At 41.1% G+C, this 26,479-nt stretch overlaps 1 protein-coding gene across 1 annotated transcript in view; it reads left to right on the forward strand.

Moving 5' to 3' along the window:
* Positions 1–2,019: 2,019 nt before the first annotated feature.
* Positions 2,020–26,479, forward strand: part of EGFL6 (EGF like domain multiple 6) — a 49,917-nt gene continuing 25,457 nt past the window's right edge. Inside the window, exons 1-3 of the mRNA XM_056861792.1 lie at positions 2,020–2,099; positions 13,347–13,459; positions 20,691–20,783. Of these exons, the coding sequence (XP_056717770.1) occupies positions 2,020–2,099; positions 13,347–13,459; positions 20,691–20,783 (286 nt within the window). The remainder of the gene's footprint in view (positions 2,100–13,346; positions 13,460–20,690; positions 20,784–26,479) is intronic.

A 26,479-nucleotide genomic window follows, 5' to 3' on the forward strand; every position in this document is an offset into this window, starting at 1 on the left:
TCTGGATGGGGAAAATGTGCATCTAGAGAGCGGCCAATCCAAAGCAAAACCTCCCATGCACCAATGGCCCTCTGTTTCTTCTAGAGCGGTTGTTCTTTAAAACACACAGAACTCTTAACCGAGTAAGACCAATATATTGAAACCAATATATATTTTTTAAAAATAATTTTTATTTTCTTCATTTAACAAATCAACGTAGAGACAATATCCAATACTAAAAATAATAGTAATAAAAAAACAAGTAATATCACTAATTTAACAATAAAATGACTTCCCCCTCTCCCTCTTCCATCTAAAAATAAATTGCATAAACTTTTGCTAACGGAACTAATTGCAATATTATTTTAATTAACCTATTCTTGTCCTATCTAGCATTATTAAATCAATACCTAACGTAAAATTAATACAAGATATATTTTAACTGATATGTCCTTGTCTTATCTAACATGATTAGATCAATACCTAATATAAAATTAATACAAGATATATTTTAATTGCTATGTTCTTGTCTTATCTAACATGATTAGATCAATACCTAATATACAATTAATACAAGATATATTTTAATTGCTGTTCTTGTCTTATCGAACATGATTAGATCAATACCTAATATAAAATCAATACAAGATATATTTTAATTGCTATGTTCTTGTCTGATCTAACATGATTAGATCAATACCTAATATAAAATTAATACAAGATATATTTTAATTGCTATGTTCTTGTCTTATCGAACATGATTAGACAATACCTAATATAAAATTAATACAAGATATATTTTAATTGCTATGTTCTTGTCTTATCGAACATGATTAGATCAATACCTAATACAAAATTAATACAAGATATATTTTAATTGCTATGTTCTTGTCTTATCGAACATGATTAGATCAATACCAAATATAAAATCAATACAAGATATATTTTAATTGCTATGTTCTTGTCTTATCGAACATGATTAGATCAATACCTAATATAAAATCAATACAAGATATATTTTAATTGCTATGTTCTTGTCTTATCGAACATGATTAGATCAATACCAAATATAAAATTAATACAAGATATATTTTAATTGCTATGTTCTTGTCTTATCGAACATGATTAGATCAATACCTAATATAAAATTAATACAAGATATATTTTAATTGCTATGTTCTTGTCTTATCGAACATGATTAGATCAATACCAAATATAAAATTAATACAAGATATATTTTAATTGCTATGTTCTTGTCTTATCGAACATGATTAGATCAATACCTAATATAAAATTAATACAAGATATATTTTAATTGCTATGTTCTTGTCTTATCGAACATGATTAGATCAATACCAAATATAAAAGTAATACAAGATATATTTTAATTGCTATGTTCTTGTCTTATCGAACATGATTAGATCAATACCAAATATAAAAGTAATACAAGATATATTTTAATTGCTATGTTCTTGTCTTATCGAACATGATTAGATCAATACCTAATATATAAATTAATACAAGATATATTTTAATTGCTCTGTTCTCGCCTTATCTAACATGATTAGATCAATACCTAATATAAAATTAGTACAAGATATATTTTAATTGCTAGGTTCTTGCCTTCTCTAACATGATTCGATCAATACCTAATATATACATTAATAAAAAGTGTAGATATGGAATTAGAATATTGAAACCAACCTATTGACCCAGTTGCAGCAAGCCTCATCTCTGTTTTATGAGTGCACAATATCGAGGGAGATGATACTGTCTATTGCAAATCCCCCTCCCTTTCCCCTTTTTCCCCCTTCTGGACCCTATAAAAATACAATAAAAACTTATTTAAAAAAAAAACACACACCCCCCCGCAGAGAACTCCTGGCGCTAAAGCTCCTGGGTGGAGGGCAGAGGACTGGGTCGACTTGGGGGGTGGGCTTTGCTGGGGGCGGGGCCTCCGATGCAAATGTAGGACCCGCCCCCCCCTCCAGCCGAAGCGAGTCGAGCTCGGCGCGGCAGAAGCGCCGAAGCCCGGCCAGGATGGGGCGGCTCGCCTGGAGCGCTTTGCTGGCGCTCTCCTGGCTGCCTTGGGTGGCAGGTGGAGCTGCTGGCCCGGCCAGGTGAGTTTCGGGGGGCGGCGGTCCCTTGCATCGCTTCCTTGCATCGCTTCCTTGCATCGCTTCCTTGCATCGCTTCCTTGCATCGCTTCCTTTGATGCATGTGTAGAAAAGGGCAAGAGTCCAGGAGCACCTTAAAGACGAAAAAAAATGGTTTTTTTTTACATTTAATTTTTTTTTATGTAACTGAAAAAGAAAAAGAAAAAATATAATATGCATAAAACAAAACACAGGGGGGGAAAGGAAACATGTCAAATACAAAAATACCAAAAAACAAAACAAAAAGAGCACATTATCAAACCATCACAGTTACATTGTATAATATAAGTTGCAAAATATACAGTGCTCTAATAATCCAAAAATATTTTTTGGTAGGGTCGGCTCCCGAAAGCTCCTCCCCTGCCAGAAAATATTTTTGCTAGTCTTGAAGGTGCTCCTGGACTCTTGCCCTTTTCTACTACTGCAGGCAGACTAACACGGCAACCCACTGTGAATTAAAGACAGATGGATTCACATCCTAGCTGTACCTGAAGAAGTGAGCTGTGGCTCACGAAAGCTCCCTACCCTGCCAGAAAATATTTGTGTGAGTCTTTAAGGTGCTACTGGACTTCTGTTGTGGCTCACGAAAGCTCACACCCTGCCAGACAAATATTGTTGTTAGTCTTTAAGGTGCTCCTGGACTCTGGCCCTTTTCTACTACTGCAGACATACTAACACGGCGACCCACTGTGAATTATTTTGATGCATGTGTGTGTGTGTGTGCTAAGTGCCGTCAAGTCGCTTGCGACTCATGGCGACCCTATGAATGAAAGTCCTCCAAAATGTCCCGTCTTTGACAGCCTTGCTCAGATCTTGCAAATTGAAGGCTGTGGCTTCTTCTATTGAGTCCATCCATCTCTTGTTGGGTCTTCCTCTTTTCCTGCTGCCCTCAACTATTCCTAGCATGACTGTCTTTTCCAGTGACTCTTGTCTTCTCATAATGTGCCCAAAGTATGACAGCCTCAGTTTAGTCATTTTAGCTTCTAGGGTCAGTTCAGGCTTGATTTGATCTGTAACCTGCTGATTTGGGTTTTTTTTTTTTGGCATAGCAATTTGATGCATAGCAATGCATAAGATTGCTTGGAGGGGCTGCCTGCTACTGGTCTGCACCTGTTCCCGATCCAGCGTGGTATAGTGGTTAAGAGCGGTGGTTTGGAGCGGTGGATCTGGAGAACCGGGTTCTATTCCCCACTCCTCCACATGAGCGGCGGAGGCTCATCTGGTGAACTGGGTTGGTCCCCCCCCCCACACACGAAGCCAGCTGGGTGACCTTGGGCAAGTCACAGCTCTCTCAGCCCCACCCACCTCACAGGGTGTCTGTTGTGGGGAGGGGAAGGTGATTGCAAGCCGGTTTGAGTCTCCCTTGAGTGGTAGAGGAAGTCGGCATATAAAAACCAACTCTTCTTCTAGATCCATGGTCATAAACTTGAAAGCCAAGGGGGATTCCCTGCGTAGGTGGTGGGGCTGAGGTAGAGAATCTGCTTCGCATGTAAAAGGTCCCAGGATCAATCCTCAGCATTTCTAATTGACAGCATGTGAAAGACTTCTGGCCTGAGACCCAGGAGAGCCGCTGCCGGTCGGAGCAGAGGATACTGCCCTTGGTTCTGACTCAGTATGAGGCAGCTTCATGCATTTGTATCCCTCTTTCTGCTCAGCAGCTGAATGTTTGATGCTGAATGATGCTAGGGAGGTGTACTCTGGGAGGCTTTTTCAGGCATACAAGTGCTCTCTTGAGGCTGCTCTTTTCCAGCAATAGACAAGTGTGAGAATTCACCCAGAGTTTAGAGCAGGGCTTCATGTCAGCTGGAATATATCACCAGCAGTGGTTTTGAATGTCAAGCTTCAACCCTAGAACATGTGAAGTTCTAAAGATGTGGGTGCTTCTGAGCCTATGCAGAGTGCTTTTCCATTGTCACTGAGTAGCGCATACTGAGACTAAGAGATGGAGCATGTTGGTCATCATGCTTCCAAGCAAGCATGATGCCAAGGAGCACCTCTTTTGCTAAAGACAACCAACTCATTGTTTGACTTTTACTGAAGCCGGGACTTCCTTGGGAGCTTATTGTGGGGTCAGGGTCAAGTTCAGAAACAATTTAACTTGCAGTTGGCTGATTTGGAAGATTGGAGGAAGCACCATCCAGAGTTGGGTTTGCACAATGTGCTCCTTTGAAGACTTGTGGCAATTTCTGATAACATGCAGCAGGATACTAACATGAATGGCAAGAGAGAGATGGGCACTGCCCTTTTTATTCAGGCTTTGAGTTGAATCCTACCAGCAGAGCGAAACCTGTGGAGCAGAATGTTTCTACTTCCCTCTTTCTGTTGCACCCCTCTCACCCCCCAAAATGTCTGCTTCTGGTGGGGAAGGGGTCTTTGAGAAGAGTGTGGGGGAGATCTGGGGGGGGGGGAATAGGCAAAAATCATCACCTCTTCCTCCACCAATGGAAATGCTTTCTGCCACCATAACTGCCCTTATGGTGGTGGAATGGCTACCCTGGATCAAACCCCTCGTAAATTAGAATTGACCATTTGTGAGCTCAAGCCTAGAAAATGCTGAGTGCCTGTAACCCTGGAAGAGGTGATGATGAAAAGAGTGGTTCTGAAACTCTGCAAAGCGTGCTTTTCACGCTTGAAGCTCCCTTCACCATCAGGAGCAAATGTTGGGGGGGGGGGCTCAGTGGGGTTACTGGAGCTACTTGGGAACTGCAGACCACCCACACGTGATGTTTATGGTGTACAGAGCACTTGTTCAAAGCACTTGACATACATGACCTGTCAGTGATCCTTGTAACCACCAAGGTAGCTCAGCAATTATGCTCCCATAGTAGAGATGGGGAGCCTGAAGCTGAAAAACAGAAGCTACTGTTGTCATGGTTGGCTGATATGAGATTTGAACCAGCTCTTTCTTGGTTTACAACTCAGTCTCCTGCACTGCTGTCCTAAGCAAAGTTACACCACCCTTCTAAATCCATCGGGTTTAGGAGCGGTGCAACTCTGGGATTGCACTTTACACCATTAAAATAGTTACCAGTTTAGGATTAAGAAGCAGGCAGGACTTTGAGATCCAAGGGTGCAGTTTCTTAAACAGATGAATCAAAAGAAAGAGAGAAAAACAACCTGCTGCACTGTGGTGTTGCATTCCTAGCCAAGTTGTTGTGCTCCTCTACCTTTACTTGTAGAAGCCCCTACTTCATTTGTCATCCTGCCAAGTGCAAAATTTGCCCATAGCATGATGTAAGCCTGTTTCATATTGGCTTTGCAGTATCATTTACTGAGCCCTATTGCCTGACAATCTTACAGGATGAATAAGATACAGCACTTTATACAGGACAACCTTCTTGACTGATGCTTATTAGTTTTATTATATTTCTAAGGTTATTATTTAGATATTTATACCCTACCTTTCTCCTCCCAAAATAGTTGACAACATTGTTCTCCCTTTTTGTCCTTTATCCTCACAGCAACTACCCTGTAAAGTAGGTTAGGCTGAAAGAGAGTGACTACCCACGGTCACCCAGTGAGCTTCCATGACAGAGCAGGCCTTCAGATCTGGGTCTCTTAGATTCTTGATACCTGAACCGTTGCACCGTGGTGCTCCATCTTTCTCCTATGGCATTCAGGATGGTGTAAATAAAGTTCCCAGTCAGTCTCCTATCCAGGCATTACCCGACCATGATACATCATCAGCATAGCTGCTGCATCACAAGCCTTCTAATCACGTTCTGCAGAAGAGGCAGCAGTATCACATTGCTATCAATTGAATACTGAGCTTCACTTTTCTGTTTAGAGTTAGGACTCATTGGTTGGCATGCCCTCTGTTAGAAGGGCTTGGAAACAATTCGCTCAGGCACTGATCTTCAAGTCACTTTTTGTGAAGCTGCTCCTCTGATCTGGATTCTTCCAGTACAACAAGGACATTTAAGCAGCACAGATTGGTTTTCTCGTTTCTGTTCTTTCTCGTTTATATGTGAGTTTTATTATCATGTCATGCTGGTTTTTAATGTTGATTGTTTCATGACGATTGTAAACTGCTTTGAGAACCATTGATGGCCTCTGAAGAGGTGTTTAATAAAAAAACAAATTCATAAATATGAGTTGTACTTGGAGACTCAGAGTTCAACTACTTCACCCAGCTGTCAGCTTGAAGTTACATGTTACGAAGGTATGCATATGTTGGTGTGATTTGACTTTTCTTGTCCATGCTGTATTTTTAAAAAGTTCTCAGAAACCTGATCTAAATTCTGTGCTTTCAGAAATATTTGGTTGTGCACAGTCATTCAGCAGCTGTTGGTTTTGGCAATGGCTTTGGATATTTTTCAGTGTGTGACTGTATCACTGTTACCAGCAGGTGTTCTTTCCACAATCTGAAGGTGGATTAGAATATTACACCGCAGCAAGGCATTAGGGTTTAAGGCCATGGATGCTTCAAATGTTACAGTTGGAAGAGGGCATTCAGATGCATAAATCTGAAACAGGCATCTCAGAAGTTTACAGGGCAGTCCTAAAGGGCCATTTAGGGCTGTACTACTAAAACAATCTGCATCCCATAGAAGTCAGTCACAACATTTCCACTGATTGAAACTGGTCTCTTGATTTGCTTAATATGTTGTATTGCATTAGTACTGTTAGGCCTATTTCCCCCCTGCCCATCTTTGTTCCAAATAGAATCAAACCCGGTTCTCCAGATCAGACTCCCCCGCTCCAAACCACCGCTCTTAACCATTACACCACACTGGCTCCCTGTAAGTGTCTAAAGACTGTAGGTATCTAGATGTCAGCTCTGTCTTTGGAAGTCCTCCAGAACTCTTCCTCTCCCTTCTGAGTTTCTGTGTCCCCTGTGTTTGAGTGCTCAGTCTACTTATAGATTGAAGGGGAACTGAAAACTCTACCTTTTGGTTGGCTCTTATCCAAGTCTGCTAAAAGGGCTAATCCAATTGTAATATTACTTATGCCATTAAAGGTTTTCATTCATTCATTAAAAGGGCTAATCAGATGGCTACACTGTCCCTGCTGCCTGATTGGTTCTTATCCAGCTAAGGACCAGTACCCCAGCTCTATTTTCCCCTCCATCGTCTTTGATAGGTTAACTTTAAGTAAAGGTCCCCTGTGCAAGCACCGGGTCATTCCTGACCCATGGGGTGACGTCACATCCCGACGTTTCCAAGGCAGACTTTGTTTGCGGGGTGGTTTGCCAGTGCCTTCCCCAGTCATCTTCCCTTTACCCCCAGCAAGCTGGGGACTCATTTCACCGACCTCGGAAGGATGGAAGGCTGAATCAACCCTGAGCCGGCTACCTGACACCGACTTCCGACAGGATCGAACTCAGCTCGTGAGCAGAGCTTTTGATTGCAGTACTGCAGCTTAACACTCTGCGCCACGGGGCTCCTAAGGTTAACTTTACAACTACAAGCCCTTTATGTTTTCCCTTACACAACCAGACGTTAAATTCATTCCAATACACATACACGGCTATTTACAACTACAAATGTACAAATATGTATATGGGGTTTTTTATTTCCTCACAAGGTATCTTTGAATGGGTCTTACTCCGCGGAAAGTATTCTTAGGATCGCACTGCTAGATGTGTTTGCTGTGAAGTAGTATATATGGCTGGATCATTCAAGGTGTTTGATCTACAGAGGTGTGTGGATATGGGTGAAGGGCCATCAATATAAAAATATTGAGACCACCAAGGCCGCCTTGGTGGCGGCCTTGGTGGTCTCCATATTTACCAAGTTACACCTGCAAAAAAGCAGACATAGCCCCATGGAAGTTTATGGAGAGTTCCACAAAATTATGGAGAGTTTTCCTCAAAATTACTTTTTCGGCTTGTTGTACTTGGCAGCAAGTTGCTCTGGAGGTGGCGCAGTGGTGGTGTCTCTGGGCGCTCCTTAACCACCCCTCCCATTAGCTAGGGTTGCCAGCTCCATCTTGGGAAATACCTGGAGATTTTGGGGAGAAGGGCTTGAGGAGGGCAGGGTTTGGGGAGGGACTTCAATGGAATATAATGCCATCGAGTCCACCTTCCAAAGCTGCCATTTTCTCCAGGTGAACTGATCTCTATGGCTTGGAGATCAGTTGTAATCCCAGGAGATCTCCAACCACCCCCTGGACGTTGGCAACCCTACCGTTAGGATTGGGCTGTTAAGGTGGTACAGCTACTTGCCATCTCTGTGTTGTTGTTTTTAGGAATGCCTGTATTAAAGTATTTTTAGTCTACTTTTTGATCAAGCAGGTCTACCTTTTTACTTGATAAAACATAATCTTAACTAATTGCATTGTATGTAGTACTAACACAGAAAAGGGAAATTGTGGCCAAGCTTCCTTTGTGACAGGCTCAGTTTAGTTTGTTTCCTTCAATCTGAGGAGATAAGGTCGCATATAAATATTTTAAAGACATAAGTAATGCCCAGGAAGCAGACAAAGCAGAGGGAATCAAGGTAAACTCTGTAACAAGAGCAGTCTTTTAAAATAGGCCTTGGGGAGGTTCCTAGCCTGTTCCCTTTAGCTAGGGAGATGAGGCAAGCCCTAAGAGAGGTGTCTGAGTGACAGCAGCAAAAAGCGCCTGTCAGTTCTAATATCTGCAAAGTATTTGCAGCGCGTATCCTGGCTGGATATTGAGGAAGAAAGTGTGTGTGTGTGTGTGTGTGTGTGTCCCTTCTACCTCAGTAAGGGATGCCTACTTAAGATAATTATAAATGTTGCAGCATGTCCCTTTAAAAATGATTGATATTGTTTAGTTCCTGGGAGCTTACAATTGATGTTAAACATATTTACCAAAAAAAAAAAAAAGTATTCCACCAGAGGATGAAAAATACAAAGGGATATAAGAATGCTAAGAAATATGGGCAGGAAACAGCAAAATTAGAATCAGCTTGGAAGAACTGGAGCTAATGCATCTAAAGGGAAAACTAATCAGAAACACAGGAAATGCAGAAAGAGAGCCATAGAAAAGAAGTATAATCATTAGGATTTTCCCATCAGTGAAAATGTGTACTATTGTTTGGGGATTTTCGGTTCACATTTCAAGATTAATAAACATTTTATCTTCCCTGCTGTGTGTGTGAAGTGCCTTCAAGTCGCAGCCGACTTATGGCAACCCCTTTTTGGGAGGTTTTCATGGCAAGAGACTCAGAGGTGGTTTGCCAGTGCCTTCCTCTGCACAGCAACCCTGGTATTCCTTGGTGGTCTCCCATCCAAATACTGACCAGCGCTGACCCTGCTTAGCTTCTGAGATCTGACGAGATCAGGCTGGCCTGGGCCATCCAGGTCACGGCATCTTCCCTTCTATTCTTGATTAAAAAGTCTGCGGAAAAAAGTTCAGAAAAATCTTCAAAATCTTCATTCTGGAATAGTGCCAGTAATGTTAATGGAACCACTACTAAGAGGTTTGAAGATTCTTCCTGTAGGCTGCCACAATTCAATAGACCACAGTGATGAGATAAAAACAGTCCTAACATTGCATCTTTAAAAAACTAGCCAGATTGAAACTTCTAGCAAATGCACAAAGTTAAGCCAAAAGTCTTACTTTAAATTGTAGTTCAAATGAAACCTAAATCAAAATACTCTAGCCCCTCTTCAGCATTGCAGGCTGTGTTTTGTATGGGTAAGCTCTCTCTGTAGAGATGACATTATTATTTCCTTGTGCCATGCTGATAGAAAAGGACATTACGTGCATAACATCCTGACCTACCATATCTCTGAAGGCTTCTGAGATACCCAAGTGCATTAGCATTCAGTTCCAGCATTTCAACCAGCTTCTGTAGGAGACTGCCTATAACAAGGGCTTGAGATAATAATTTTTTTAAAAGTGTATAAGTAGTCTGCTATCCCACCAAACATGGTCTTTCAAGCAGTTTACTATACTAGCAAATAACAAATTAAGCTGTCGATAAAACTGTTTTATATGAATATTAATTTGGCCAAAAGAATTCTACCTTTTCCCCACTTCTAAAGAACCCTCTTTTCCACATTCAGCTAGAAGCAGAATTGAAATGGTGGTTTCACACATTGCTTTATGTAGCATATGCTCCCTATAAACAGCTGTACACATTGGCAAAGCCTACTATAAAAGTCCTCAGAAGTAAATTCTCTCCAGCAAAGGGAATTATTTATGCAGTTTTCTTCTGTATTTATCTGTTCTATAAGGGCACCCATGGATCAATAGTTAATAATAATTTCTTGCTCCCTTGTGACAGTGGTGGGGTCTGAGTAAAACTTTTCCCCTTGCAGCCAAAGTCATTGCTCAATTTTTTTATTGTATTGCTTATTATTATAATAGTAAGATTGTCACTTTGTAATAATAAAAAATAAAATTGAGTAGTGACTTTGGCTGAATACAAAGAGATAACAGACCCTAAACCTTTTTCTTTAAAAAAACAAAACCAGAGGTGATCACTTATGTATTATATCTTTATGGCTGCATATCAAACTACTGTCAGAAGCTCACGTGGCCATTTGTTCCTGGCTGACCTAATGGCAACTGGATTTCATTGCAGTCTGGTATTGGTTTGGTCCAGGTTGATATTGTTTGCAAACTACAGTGTTAGGATTGCCAGTTCCAGGTTGGGAAATACCTGGAGATTTTGGGAGTGAAGCCTGGGGAAGGTGAGGTTTGGGGAGGGGCCTCAGCAGGGTGCAATGCCATATAGTCCGTCCTCCAAAGCAGCCACTTTCTCCAGGGGAACTGATCTCTATTATCTGGAGATCCGTTGTAATAGTGGGAGATCTCCAGGCCCCACCTGAAGGTTGGCAACCCTAGCAATGTCTCTATTATCTGGAGATCAGTTGTAATAGTGGGAGATCTCCAGGCCCCACCTGAAGGTTGGCAACCCTAGCAATGTCTCAGATTTGAGACTGGGTCAGGAACTAGGAAGTGCATTGTATCCATGCTAATCTTTGCCTCTCCAGGAGGTTGATTGCATCCAAATGTCATCTTCCTTCCTTTGACCAGTCTGTTGTTTTCTCCCCAATGCAGAAATGTCACACATGAGTGCTTGTTTCCTTTTGATGTTCTTCTGGATTGCATTGTACTTTTGCAAATGTATTCAAGCAAACCTGAAGCTGTTTGATGCCTGTATGGCTTTGTTTTTTGTTTGGAAGAGAAAGTCAACCACCAGATTTCTTTTAGTAGCAGCTGGCTTTCTGTGTGAATTTTGGAATAGGACCTACGATTCTATGGAAATCTTTGGGGGACTTAATGCATTAAATATGTTTACCAGCAGGACTTGGAAGCACAAAGTTACAGCCCTTTCTAATTTGTGTTATTGTATATCTACCAGTTGAGTAGCATTCATTGCTGAAAATGTTTTGATTTGTGTATGTGCATAGGATTAGTAAAGGGGCATTTCTAACAGTCTACATTGTGGCTTAATTGTATAAGTTACAACATGTATCCACAATATCCTTTTCATTAATCAACAATTTATACCCATTATCCACAATTTCTTTTTCATTAATCAGTGCTTTCTACCAATTGTCCAATTTCCCCTCTTTTGATTTGTGCATCTTTTTACCATTATGACAACCCAGCCATAAAGAAGTTCATTTTGAAATCAGTCCCACTAAGTACATCCCTACTGGCTTTCATGCTTATGATGGAGGCGGTAGTATTATGTAGATTTCTCATAATTAATAGCTGAAGTCCAACAGTCACACAGCTAGGTGGACATCCAACGGGATTTTGACCCTAGGATCCCACAGTCAAAGCACTCCCAACAGATGGCCATCTACATTTTGGTGCATGCCATGAGACTACTCTTCAGTCTTCTACAAAGCTCTTCACAGGCATTTGGTGATTAACTGTACAATCCTAAACAGCCCATGGACTTAGGGTGTGACTCTTCTTAGGATTGCACTGTTAGGTTTCTCATACAACAGCACTCCCCCTCAACTAAATGCCAGTCTAGCATATTGATAAGAGTGTCAGACTAGAATCTGAGAGATCTGGGTTCAAATTCTTGCTTTGCCGTGAAGCTTGTTGCTTGCCCGCCCTGCACACACAAACAAGCAAACTTACTTCACAAGGTTGTTGTGAGGAGAACATAAGGAAAGCATCTTATGTATGCTGCTCTGAGCTGAGGAAATGGGGTGGGGTGAAAATGTACTGGGTAAATGAGAAGCCATTGGAAGCTGGGGGAACTTCAAAAGCAAATTATAATATAGCATAGGTGAGGAACTCTTCAAAGAAAGAAGTCAAAATTCCTAGGGGGTGTGTCTGATCCCTTAAGTATACCCTAGGTAGCTGTTTTGATCCTGACCACTGATCTTAATATAATACAGGGTATCACTTGGTGGCTCATATTTTAATAGAAGCTGTTGAAGTTTTGAGGTTGCATTCTCATTTTATCTTTCTGAAAGTTCATAGTCAATAAAAGCCCATGCTGACCTTTCAAGACAGCTGCAGTTGTAACTATTAAAGGGACAATAGATTTGCATCCAAACTTATAGCAGGTCCATGATTCTTTTTTTCTAAAACGACAAATCTGGGCAGGCTACAAATCTGACTAGAGTAAGGAAGGCTGAGGGGGAATGCTTTTAAAAATCACTTTCTACAACCTGTTTTTCCACCTAGTGTAAAAATATGACGTTCCTGCCAATTAAAAAGTAATTTTTGCGAGGGTGATTTTGAACTGGAAAAGTACTGGAGAGTAATCTGGAGAATGGATGAGCATCTTGGAACAACATGCATGATACTCTGAGGTCCTCTGAAGAAGGGAGGGATATACAAAAGAAAGTTAAACAAATCATAGAATCATAGAGTTGGAAGGGACCACCAGGGTCATCTAGTCCAACCCCTTGCCCATGCAGGAAATTAACAACTACCTCCCCCCCACATCCCCAGTGACCCCAACCCTCCCCCCACCATGCAGGATCCCACCATCAAAGCACTCCCAACAGATGGCCATCTATGTTTTGGTGCATGCCATGAGACTACTCTTCAGTCTTCTACAAAGCTCTTCATACGCATTTGGTGATTAACTGTGCAATCCTAAACAGCCCATGGCCTTAGAAGGGTGTGACTCTTCTTAGGATTGCACTGTTAGGTTGCTTCAAGAGTGGTTTATTCATTCTCTCCTATGGAGTTGTTGCATGATGTGAAGTGAATGTGGCCTGCCTACTCAGTGGACAGATAGGACATGTGTCTGGAGTGCTGCACCAGTAGGGGGTTCTGCTAATTCCTCTGCTACAATTGTTCTGTTTTATGTACAGCTCAAGAGGTCACAGGAAACTCTTAACTGTGAATCAACCTGGGGTCTGTCGCTACGGTTCTAAGCTTGACTGCTGCTATGGCTGGAAAAGGAGTAGCCAAGGGCATTGTGAAGGTAACAGTAAAAAAACTGTTGTTCCCTTTTCTCTAGAAATATATGCTTACCTTTGGGGGGGAAATAACTTTCTGATGGGCCCGCCAGAGGTTGGAATAAAAAAGACATATGGAAATTAGATCCGTATAGTGATGCTTTATACAAGGTAACAGAATTTAGACAGAACTTTAAAAAATGGCTTGACTGGAACAACCAGGATTAGCTGAATATATTGTAATGCCAGCAATGAATATTCTGATGATTTCTATTTCATTTTATCAATAGCACTGGATAAATGTATGCATTTAAGAGAGTACATAAACATAATTTGCACCATGATATACTTTAATGTTATATGTGAATGTGAATAAGCACTCTTTCTGATTTATTTTAAAAGTCATATACTACTGTCTGAAGTGTTGTCCAAAGTGGTTTACATTAAAATAATTTTTAAAATCCTATAAGTATATTAAAATAAAATAATCAAAAATGAAAATAAAATAATCATAACATAAAAACTGAGGAAAATAAACCAGTGTGTTAAACTCTATGAATCTTAACATCCAGCAAGTCAAATTCAGCAAGTCAAATAGCAGCCAGATAAAATCTACCTTTGCATGCAGACCCTAATCAAAACCAGAAGCCCACCAGTTTCAGGGGGGAAATGCTACCCAAACCAGTTGGCCAAACTAACCAACCATATATACAAAAAAAGTTTTAATTTTAGCACAATAGAATAGTTACCATTAACTTCAAGAGCATCATAATTGCAATGACCTTTTTGATGTTGTTATCTGTTAAAAAAGTCTTCCTGTAAAGAATAACCCTTCATCCTTCCTCTCCCCCATTGTTAGTCCTGGACAGATGTAGTATTATCTAGGCTAACTTAGGGATGCCCAATTCCTGCTTCTTACCCCATAACATTTTGATAGCTTATAGCAGAGAATAGCTACAACTATTACACACCTATTCTGCACAAAATATTCTTAGACGTACAATGACGATAACCGGTCCCTACAATAAATGCTTCTTTTAGAAATATTTGAATGGGTACAAAATTACAGATAAACTTTGGAGAAAATAAATACTTCACCAGGTTCTTTGCTGCCACAACAAAAGCTTACCTAAATAAGACAACCAACCAACTGGGGGTGGGGAAAAATGTGTAACTGTAGTCAAGTGGTCTGGATATCGGGGTCAACAGATCCTGAAACATCTTAAACAACTGAGCTTGATGAGATTCAGCTAATGCGGCGGTAATGGAGAAAAAGGGCTGTTGCCCCCGCAGCCACCTAATAATCCTTTAATTGGTCTCTATAGTGTGCTTTGTATGATTCAGTATGAACCTCCCCAACGATATTGCAGCCATCTCCCTTCTCTTCTTCTGTCCATTGATTTCCTTATAAAACATTAGCCAGGGGTCTCCTGTTGGAAGAGGGCACAATCCTGTCTGTTGCCCTTTAGTTTCATTCTGTGCTGAAAAAGGGCTGCAGCTTTCTGTAAACCAGTTGGATCCATTAGCCTCCATAGGCAGACCATCCTCACTGATTTGTCACTGCTGAAGAGGAAAGTGGCATAACAACAGTCTCGTTCAGTAGGTAAAGATCTGACAATAATAGCGGTAAAGAGTTAAATCCCTTAACCAGATCTCCACGAGTCTGCTCAGTGCAAAAAAGTAAATCCTGTCTATTGACCTTTTCAGATGTTAGACCCAGTGCAAGCTGGCATGGACCCATAGTTGCCATGATAGTCATCAGCTTGGCTCAGTGTGGGTATTGAAGTCCCCCCAAACTATCAGTCTAAGGAGTCTACAACACCAGTTAGCCAGACCACAAACTAGGTGGAGAGTAAACCAAGAAAAACCCTCATATTTCCCTGGTATCCAACACATGTGCATAGAACTGATCACCATTTCGATCAGGAATCTGCCTGCATTCTTAATTCCTTTAAAGATAGCATGCAAGTGTAAATCTCTGTCTACATCATGCCCCATTCCTTTATTATATAAGGCATATATGTGACTTGACCAGTGTTCTGTGGCTTGCCTTTCTTCAGTTATCAGCTCTACATGTAAGAAAATGCTTTTCTGCTTTTGAATTATGACTGTCTGGATTCTGCAATGTTGTGGGACCTGATGACATGTGTAGGTACTGTTATTCAGGGACCTGCAAACGCATGCTGTAGTTGGTGAGCAGAGTGGTCTCTGGGCTGCACCCCTGTAGGTTCCCCTCCCCCCAAGAGTTGGCAGCTGGAGCTTAAGGTCACTGTAGGTTTCTTGATTCCTTTTCTCACTTAATATTTATCCAGACCTGCAGGGGTATAAATTGAGAAGACTCAAGGAAAATGCAGCCTTTAAGCAAGCCATGCAGAGAGATTTATAGCCAGGTGCTTTTGGTTAGATGGCATATGCTGTCCTCAGCTATGCACATTAGAGGACCGGTAGTTTCTAGCATTCTGACCGTCTAATGTAATGCATAAGAAGATTACCTGCATTGCTGATCAGTTTTCAGGCCTCTGGGAATCTGGTTTAATGATGGTCCTATGGTTATTTAATAGCTTCTAATCTTTTTAATAAAGATAGTGTAAGCACTAGGGAGAAGTCTGAAATATATTTCCAGATGGATCCTGGCAAGGCCGAGTGAACTCGTAAAGTCTTGACTTTAGGAGTCAGCTTATTTCTTAGACATTGCATCTGCTGTCCTGATGAGTTTAGCTGTGGGTATCTGGTGTGATGAACAAGAGTTCACATAATAATTGATACGATCACCAGACTGCTATCCAGTGGGGACAGCAGCCAAAAGAGCCTTTTCGGCTTGGACCTGTATTAATGTACATTTCAGATAACAGTGGCAGTTGAAAGCATCCCCATCTGTTGAATGGAGAAGTTCCATATTAATAATGTATTTTGTGTGTGTATGCTGTTTGTATAACCCTAGTTCAGCTCAAGTGTATGCTGGGGTAAGACTGATAGCATTTAAAATAATCCTTAAAGAAACAATGGGAGACTTCTCTTGCTTTTCATTGTTTGTTAACTTGGTAGAACCATCTTCAACCACTATCCAGTTTTCAAATCTCTTTACATTCCTCCTTGGCAGATTTCTGGTTTGAGTCAGGCATAATGTGTGTTGAACATCTACATTAACGTGCAGACATTCTTTGCTGTGTTGTTTTCTCTTTTACACTGTTCATTACATAGTAAGCCACTTTTGATCAGGATTCCTTGCTGGGTGAAATATCTTTAAACAATTTGGGGGAAAAGATGGTTTAAATCCACCAGATGTTGATGTTTAATATGTTTCAGAAGATCACTATAGGAAACAACGGGATTTGGGTGTGTTAAGTTTGGAAAGTTCTGAACAATGGCCAAGGCCCCCTGCAATTCTGCACTAAAATAAACTAAATTTTACAACAAGGAAGCTCTTATGCTATGAGAGGGAATACAAAATTTTTGATCAAAATATTTACTGGGGAAGTGCATTCAGGCTTTAAACAAAATATTTACTGGGGGAAAGCATTCAGACTTTAACCACAGTCAGCCAGGCTGTTGGAAAGAGCAGTTGTAGAGGTGAGAGGTTTTTTGTTCTTCTTTTCCTTAATTGCTGGGGAGCATTAGGTAAGGTTACTGTGCAGAAGGACATTGTTTGAGGGTGTGTTTGTTTGAAAAAGTGGTGCCTGATTGAAAAAGTGTTTCTGTGTATGATTGCAGCTACATAGACGCTATCCTCCGGAAGTAGGGTGATTGAAAATTCTCACAATAGTAAGCAATGGGGATTTTTTGCGAAGCTCCTGTGGGGGCATTTTTGGGGGTAGAGGTCCCACATTTCCAGGCTAGCTTTCAGGGACTCTCCTTGCACGAACCCCAAAGATTGGTGGAGATTGAGTCAGGGGGTCCGGTGTTGTGGGCTCTGGGAATTCGGCTTATTTCAGGTTTCCCGGAAAAAAATCAGGCCCAATAAACCCGAACCCAAATTTTACCGGATTTTTTTGCACACCCCTGCTGTTGGAATGTAGAAACTTCCCCTCAACCAGAAAAAAATTAGTTGTAGCATGCGCAGATTTCTCTGCATGTTCCGCCACATAATTACAGTGGACATACAGGCCTATTAACTTAATGTCTGTTCCAGGTAAATTGATGGAAAGCATTTTTAAAGATAGAATTGTCAAGCATATTGAAGGGCTTCTGGAAAGGTAGGTCCTGTCTCACTAACATTTTAGAGTTGTTTTTTTAAGTATCAGTAAGCTTGTGGACAGGAATGAGCCCGTGGACATTTGGATTTCCAAAAGACTTTTGACAAAGTCCCCCACCAAAGACTGCTAAGCAAGCTTCATAGCCATGGGATAAGAGGACAAGTCCTCTTATGGATCGAGAGCTGGCTGAAAAATAGGAAGCGGAGAGTAGGAATCAATAGTTAGTTCTCACAATGGGAGCAGTGGGGTCCCTCAGGGATCTGTGTTGGGACCAGAGCTTTTCAACCTGTTCATCAGTGACCTGGAGTTGGGGGTGAACAGTGAGGTGGCCAAGTTCTCTGCGGCTAGGGCTTCCTCTAGGGCAGAGTTGAAGGTGACATCCTTTTTTGCGAAAAGGTCCCTCTGAATCTTTTCATTGTAGAGGCCGCAAACTAGCCAGTCCCCGAGTGTGGTGTCGAGGTTGGCAAAGTTGCAGTGGCGGGCAGCCTTACGCAGGGCTGTGACATATGCAGTGACCGACTCATCCGGTGCTTGATTCCGCTGGTAGAATGCATGCCGCCTGGCAATCTCGAAAGGCTGAGGCATGAAGTACTTTTGCAGAGCCTCTAAGCTGTCGGGCGGGGAAGAAAGTGAGTGGGGAAAGAGGCCTGTCGCCCAGGATGGCTAGTGTCTGGCATTCAAACCGGTTGCCACCGGCCCCGCCGTCAGCTGATGGGTGGGGCCGGCGTCAACCAGCTTCCAAGTATAAGACGACCCCCAATTTTGGGGCAATTTTTAAAACAAAAAAAAACCCTCGTCTTATACACGGGAAAATACGGTAACTGCCAATGTGAAGTAGAGGTGGATATGGCTTTATATATATATATATTTACAAAAGGAGCAAGTAGACAGAACAATTAAAAAATGTGCTGTCCTGTGTCTTGTCTCCTGTGTCTTGCTGTCTGAATTTCCCCCAAGTTAGTCTGCTGAAGAATAGTGAGAAGTAACTTCATATTCTCTTTACTGCCTTGACTTCCCAATTCTTTCAGCTTGCTTCTAGATTAGTGTCTCATTTTCCAGTTGCTTATAAAATAAAATGCATAGGCTGTGTGACTAGGCAAAGTATCAAGGGTCACATCCACTCAGAAACATTTCTACACTCCAGGAAAAACATAGAATCTAAAATAGTCATAATTGGACAATATAAAAAAGCCAAGGTAATCTTATTTCTATTCCAATGTTACTTTTAGAATGTAGGTTGCTTGGTTCCATTACATAAAGTTTTCCCTCTCCTGGATGGGGTGGAGGTGGGGGAAGACTCAAAACCATCTTGTTCTCCTGCCAGCCTGTGCATGTTCCTTCCTGATACTTGTTTAGAACACGACAGAAGCATCAGATGAAAATTAACATTGGCGCGAAATTTAGAAGTATATTTGAAACCATCCTGATGCTTATAAACTCCTCCGGTGGTCATATACCCTATAGAAATAAAATCTAATAATGATGAACAGACTATAATTATTCTAAGGTATTGATGTAAGTTACAAAGTAGGGTTTATGGCAACCATCCATTGTGATGCTTGAATGGTACATTAGGTACTGATTTGGAAAAATTCACATATCTGAACATTTTTTCCTTTATTCTTCCAGCAACCTCACCATAATTTTTAGGGGAATCGCATGAGGTTAAGCCAATCCACAAAGGATGTACATTTAAAGTAACCTGAAGCAGATCTAGTAATGATTAGAAAGAAAATCGAATCTTCAACAATATGTTGCAATAAATATTTTCAGAGGAATATTTATCAAATTCCATAGGAAGCAGAAAGGAAAGAAATAGACATAGGAGGGATAATACACAGAGAGAACTTTCATGCAATTTTTAAGATTAAAAACTTAGATTAAATACTGTGGGATATCTCAGTGTGAAAATATATCTGTGAAGAAGTTTAGTAATTTGATTTATTAGCTTCTCTGCAGTTGTTTCAGATGAGGGCAACTTCACTTTGGTGTTTATCAGGCTGATCTTCAAACCTAGTTCAATTAAGCCAAAAGGGGGCAAATGAAAGGAGCTTTAGATGTGGGTGGGTGTTTTTTTTTCCTGATGTTGACTACAGTTATGAAAGTTGTTTGAATTTTCCATCACATATCAGCTCTCATGGATCAATATGGGAAACTAGCATACAAAATCAATTTGGCAATAAATATTGATCATGCAATTTCCCTCTTGAAAATATGGCTCCTGTAAACTATAATTCCTACTTTCCTGCACTGAAGATGGTATTGAGAAGGGAAAATAAGAAAAGTATTTTACAGAGCATCTATTCTATGTTTATTTAAATATTTTATACCCCAGCTTTAAAAAAAAGAACAAATACAGTGAAGCTTCCAACAAGATTTAAAAGACCATAAAACAGTAAAATAAAACAATACAAAATCTGGTCATATAAAATAGCAAATAGTTTTAAAAAGGATTTAAACAGCAAAGTAATTTTAATTATAAACTCAAGCAAATTATAAAACTCAAGAAAATAAAAAGTTTTGACCCAGCACCTAAAACTTAGCAGAGAAGCCACCAGGAAAACCTCTCTAAAGAAAGCAATTACGGTAGGGCTGCTAGGCTATAACCCCAAAAACAGAGAGGCCTTTTCTCTATTTTTGCCTTATTAGCTAGAAGTATTTCTTTTCCTCAGCCAGTGTTAACATTGTTCTTATAACTGGTGGCAGCAAAATCTGTGCTAATGTTTATATTCCACATTTATGAAAACGGCAGCCTCAAGTAAATGTGATATCCTGTTAACCTGAAAGAAAAAAACAGGTTTTTTTCACATGTGCCATCATGAAAAAGATGGGGTCCGTCTTAAACTTGCATGTCTACTTTTTAAATGTTTGTATATGATCCTTTTTTAAGGGGATCAACTTATATTTTGCATCATCTTTCTTTTGAGTAAATGCAAAACAAAACAAAACTAATAACATTTCAGAAAATAAAGTGTTATTTATGAAAATGGTTCAACAAAATAACTGAATATCAGTTGCTGCTGTCACAATTTAACCTTTTATTTCTCTTTTTTTCCTTCCACAGCCACCTGTGAACATGGCTGCAAGTATGGAGAATGTGTGATGCCAAACAAATGTAAATGTTTCCCTGGATTTGTAGGGAAAACTTGCAGTCAAGGTATGTACAACTTTCCTTGTAAAGTTAAAATCAGATATTCATCTAATGCATCCTTTATCCTCCAATGCAATCTACTTGGCATCACCTGCTAATTAAGAACTGACTTATCACACTCCAGAGAATGAATCCTGTCGTCTTCCTTTCCTGCAACCTGGTAGTTTGAAAATTGCACACAACTACCCATCAAATTAAGTTTCTCCCCCCAACAAGTAAACCCCAAACACAAACAGCAGCAACTATTGGGCTGGAAAGAGCAATAAGAGGGAAGGCAGCAATGCCCAGTGCTTCCTTTATCCTTTACCAGAGTGGGGAAGATAGAAGCAGCCCTCCCTGCATGGGAAACCTGAGAAATTTGGGGAACATGGCAGTCAGAGGTGCTTTCTCCCTGGGAGTGAGCAAGACCGGCTTCAGCTCAGTTAAGAAGTTTGCTAGTTGGGTTGCTGCGGACGTGGAAAGATAAATGAATGGTTCATATATTGAGGAATATTGGAATAGGCTATAATTAACAGTTTTTCTGACATCTCACTGTCAAGCTGTGTTTTCTTTGTGGCCTAGAAGAAAATGTTATGTGCCTTGCAAAGCCACGCAGACATGTGAGCAGAGGCTGATGGCATTTCAGCTGCACTAGAAATACACAAAGTCTTGGAACAGGAATTACATTACTGTAACATATTGTCCAGTGTATTCCTCATGAAACTTGCACGTTTTATGAACAGGTCATGCATTAGGCAGTAGATAAATAACAATATCGTTAGAAGGTTCACTTCTCTCATAGATGTCTTCTAGTGGGCATGATCCATCACAAGTTAAGCATTTTCCCCTTGATGTTGATGGGAGAGATGTAAGCATGCACTTAGCTCCCTGGTGAATTCAAGGAATGTAAAGCTAGATCATGTACACTACTTGAAAAAAGCTTAAAATTCCTCTGCTGACTATAGTGGGTTTTATACTAAATAGATCTCCCCATATTATTTACTTTCTCTTGCATTTTCTAAAGTTGGAATCCATTTTAGTATTACAGTCCCTATGTAAAAGTGTCCCATGGGGTGTCCAATGCCAGTGTCCTATGTGGTGGAAATCAAGTCTGAGAGCCGGTGTGGTAGAATGTGAAACTAGGACCTGGAAGGCCCAAGTTTGAATCCCCACCCTGCCATGGAAGCTGGCTGAGTGACCTTGGGCAAGTGAGACACCCTCAGTGTAACCTACCTCATGAAGTTGTTGTGAGGATAAACTGGAGGAGAAGAGAATGATGTAAGCCACTTTGGGTCCCTATTCGGTAGAAAAGCATCAAATGAGTGAAGTAAGTAAGTAAATAAATGCAATTCTCTTCTACTTTCAGCACTCCAAATGAATGTGGTAGCTTGCTTTGACTTTAGGGCCTTCGTCTCCTTGGATGCAAGATTAGGGTTGCCAGCTTCCAGGTAATAGCAGAAGACCTCCTGCTATTACAACTGCTCTCCAGCCGATAGAGATCAGTTCACCTGGAGAAAATGGCTGCTTTGGCCATTGGACTCTATGGCATTTAAGTCCCTCCTCTCCCCAACCCCACCCCCTCAGGCTCCGCCCCAAAAATCTCCCACTCATAGCAAAGAGGGTCCTGGCAACCCTATGCAAGATGCTGATGTAGAGCCTTTGCATATATTTGGCCAGTTCTTGGGTAAAATTCTTCTAAATGTGAACCTTTCCTAAACTGCCACTTTTTGGCAGTCTCCTCACAAGAGGTATAATATTTAAATATGATCTATTCCTTTCCATAGATTTAACATCCATTGGCTATTAATCTGCCATTTCACACTTTAAAAAGGGGGGAAATGAAGATTAATTTTTATTGTGACACTATAAAGAGAAAAATTGCCACATTTTGCATGCAATTCGCCGCTCTACTTGATAGTAGATAGTAGATCTCAGAAGGTGTCATTAGCTGTTTTATCCAGGGAGAGATATATTTATTTCATGCAGTATTGTGAACATGCTAAAACAATGTGAGCTAGGGAGTCTACTTGATCTGGGCAAAATGGGCATTTGTATTCTTCTGCAGTAATTTTATTGTATCTCCCTTGCATCTTGGTTGAGTCTAAGGCATTACACCTTGCCAATAAGTATTATCTATTCATATTATACCATGGTTTGAATTAGGATTTAAATCACCCAGTGTGTGTGTGAGAGAGAGTGATTTATATCATTGAGCTGGATCCAGACAACTGTTAGTAGATGGTGCATTGTGGAATGTTGTTTAGCACATTCCCCTTCTTTCTGTAGCTCCTCAAAATAGTCAGTATCACGGACAGTATAGGATGTGCTATGGCAAGCTGCTGTGAGATAGAGGAATCAGCAGAAAGTGCTAACAAACCATTTCCTTATTTACTTTGGGGTATGTGTGTGTGTGTGCTAGGGTTGCCATCCCTGGGTTGGAAAGACCTGGTGATTTGGGGGGTGGAGCCTTGAGAGAGTGGGGTTTTGGGAGGTGTGGGACTTCAATGGTATATAATGCCATAGAATCCACCCTCCAAAGCAACCATTTTCTCCAGAACTGATTTCTGTCTTCTGAAAATCGGTTGTAATTCCAGGAGATCTGCAGGCCCTACCTGGAGGTTGGTTACCCTAGTTTGTGTGCGCACCTGTACACAATGTATTCATATACACATACATAGTCCCATATATTGTCATGGTCTCTGAATCAGATGAAATGACTAACTGTGGTTTATTCTCTCATCTACAAGCCAAAATTCCAAACTGTGATTAAACACTGCTTTGGAATCGTGGTCTGGAGATTAAATAAAAGCTTGCTTCACCTAGTCTGAATGTCATGCTAAACTACAGCTTGTTTGGAACATGGAAACCTAGCATTGGAGTTGCCTGTGAGGAGAGAAGAGAGGCTGAGGAGGAAGATGAGAACAACAGCCAGGAGACTTTCACCGCTCATTCCTGTCATGATAAAATATGATTTGTCATTACATCTGAATACAGCCAATCTGTATGAACAAAACCAGTCTGTATTATAGATAGCCATGATTAATTTTTTAGAGATTATAAGTGTGTACTTTAACATGTGTTCATATTTAAAGTCATAGTTTTTAAAATGTTATTTTAAAAGGGACATATTGGCCAGTATCCTACCATTTCATGCACTGAGCATCTCATTTCCCCATGTTCCTCCCTGTCTTTGCAGTCAGTTCAGACACTTGGAAAGATCATTCCCACAGCTGCAGAACCACACAGAGGAACAGCTGAATGGGTTAGGGCTAGGGCTGGCACCAGAAGTAATGCCAACCCCCTCCCTTCATTTTGCTCCCAGTGTTCCACAGAGCAACAGTGGATACCGGTGCCCTGGAGCAGAAGGTCTTCTGCCATCTAGGGCAGGCTGGAGTGAGGAGGACCAGGAGGGGAAATTAGTCCACCTTTGTCATCTGCAGGTATAGTGTCCCTGAGGAAAGGGGTGACTTTCATCACTTTGTCCCTCTTCACCATGGCCCACTGACCCTCATGGCCCACTGATGCTGTTTCACTACATGGATCCTATAACCTCAGGAATGATCATTCTGGAGGTTGGAAACTAGCTGCAGGAAAAGAGAAGACTTTGAGAAAACTTGGTGTTCCTTCTGTACATGAATAGTAGGATGTTGCCCAATATAATCGAAATTTAAAAAAATGCAAACTAAAATAAAAAAACCGGATTCCAAAACTTTAGAACAATGTATTTTTATGGAAGGTTGCATGACAAATTGCCATCTTGTCAGTTTTAAGCTATTTATCTTGTTTTTACCCTTTCACAAATTTAAAAATCTAGTACGAGGCATGAACTGAAAAGCAAATTGTCAGAAACATAAACTTGATTATACTCTTTTCTGCCCATGAAATAAAAAGAAAATATGGAGTGTGTATGTGATCAGAGTTTGCTCCATGACATTTTCAGATTCTGTTCAAGTTGGAATTTATAAGCTCAGTAGAAAGCTGAGCTGAATGGCGTGCAACTAATTCTTAGAGCAGAGTTTTGCGTGCATTTCCCTCCATCATTCTTCATCATCCTTGCCATATTTCAGACCATACTGAACATCTGTCCCATGAAACCAGTACTTAATTTATGAGAAAGAAGAGGGAGGGAAGCCCTATTTATTCCTGGCTTTTCTCTTCAAGCACCTTTCAACAGAAGGAAAACCACAGGGATAATAACCAGTTATTATGAAGGCCAAGAGCCCTTTGTGTGGTAAGCAATGCAAGCTGCACGGTGCAAAGCTCTCTTAACGGTCTCTCTATGACATCTGCTCTGTACCCTGAATGTGCTTTTGTTTCATGTGCATTGCAGACAGTCCTTCAGTTGCAAAGATTCTGTGCTTCTTTAGCATTCAATGTACAGTGTTTTGTTCGTGGCAAATCAGCCATCTGGCTATAACTCACTCAGTGCAACTGTGCTTGCGTTTATGGAATTTGGTACATGAATGACAATCCCCCCTGACCATTTGTGTATTATTTCTTGAATGATTTTTTCCCATATATTTAAGACTGCTTCCACACAAGGTGTTTCCTGTAATTCTGGCCCTTTAGAGCTTCGGGCTTTGCTCGGCTACCCAGACTTGCCTTGGCTGCTTTTGCTGCGAGTTTGGGGATTGTGCAGGGATTCCCCGCTTTTTCCAGATGTGCTTTTTCCTCAGTTTTTTTTCTTGTCAATTTCACTGGATTTTTAGTGGGGAGTTCTTCAATCCACGACTATTTTGTTCTGCCCATTTCCTAGCATCACCACCATGTCACCAGACCCCCGCCTCCCTTTCCCTTTCCTGCACACTTTCTCTCCCCTCTTCTCCCCTTCCTGGAATTGCCCTGCCTCTTTAGGGGGCTGCTGATCTGCTAGCCCATTCCCTCCTCACCTTCAGTCTCCCTCCTCCTGGATCCTTGCCCTCATGCTCTTCTCCTCTACCTTGCCCATTACTCACTCATCCCCATCCCTATTCCTCCCTCCTCATATCACCACCCCTTCCTGTTGCTTCTTTATCCATCTCCTCCTTTTCCTCACTTCTCATCCTCTACCCTTCCCTTTTTATTTTAGAGCATCCCGTACATCCCCTCCTTGTTTCTCCTTTGAGCCTTCCCCCCCCGCCTCCCAATACTTTCACTTGTATACCTAGCCATCTGCATTTGATCTTTATAGTTCTAAGGAAAGAGAGCTCATCACTATTCCCCTCCCTTATCATACCCCCCTCTTCTGCTTCACAGCCCTGGCCATCCTGTGTCTTATGCAGCCCCTGTTATTGGATCATTCCCATCAAATCTGCTTGACTCCTGATACACTGTTTAGTATTCCCACCCCCCTTCTAGCAAAACTACTTTCTCCTCTGATCCTTTCATCCCCAGGGGGTGTTCCTTGATGGTGTCATTCCCTTCCCTGCTTCCTCTGCCCTTCTCCTCCCTTTCCCTTGCGTTCCACCAACACATTTCTGTGGCATTGATTCTGCGTCCTCAAAAGCTCTTGAGCCCCCACCCTTGTTTGGAGAAGTCTTCTCTTTGAATTTGTCTCCCCCTTTGTCTTGTATGTAAACAAGTTTCATTGCTCCTGCTTTGGTTTCTCTTCAGATCGTATAAGAAGATTATTTATTGGAACTGGCGTTACCAACCAAAGTGGTGCTCAACCCACCCTCCTTCCTGCCGTTACCTGGAAGAAGGCGGCGGCTGCCCTGAAAGGGCTGCTGGGTGGTATGGGTGCG

Source organism: Euleptes europaea, chromosome 16, assembly GCF_029931775.1.
Source record: "Euleptes europaea isolate rEulEur1 chromosome 16, rEulEur1.hap1, whole genome shotgun sequence".
In the NCBI taxonomy this organism is placed as follows: domain Eukaryota; kingdom Metazoa; phylum Chordata; class Lepidosauria; order Squamata; family Sphaerodactylidae; genus Euleptes; species Euleptes europaea.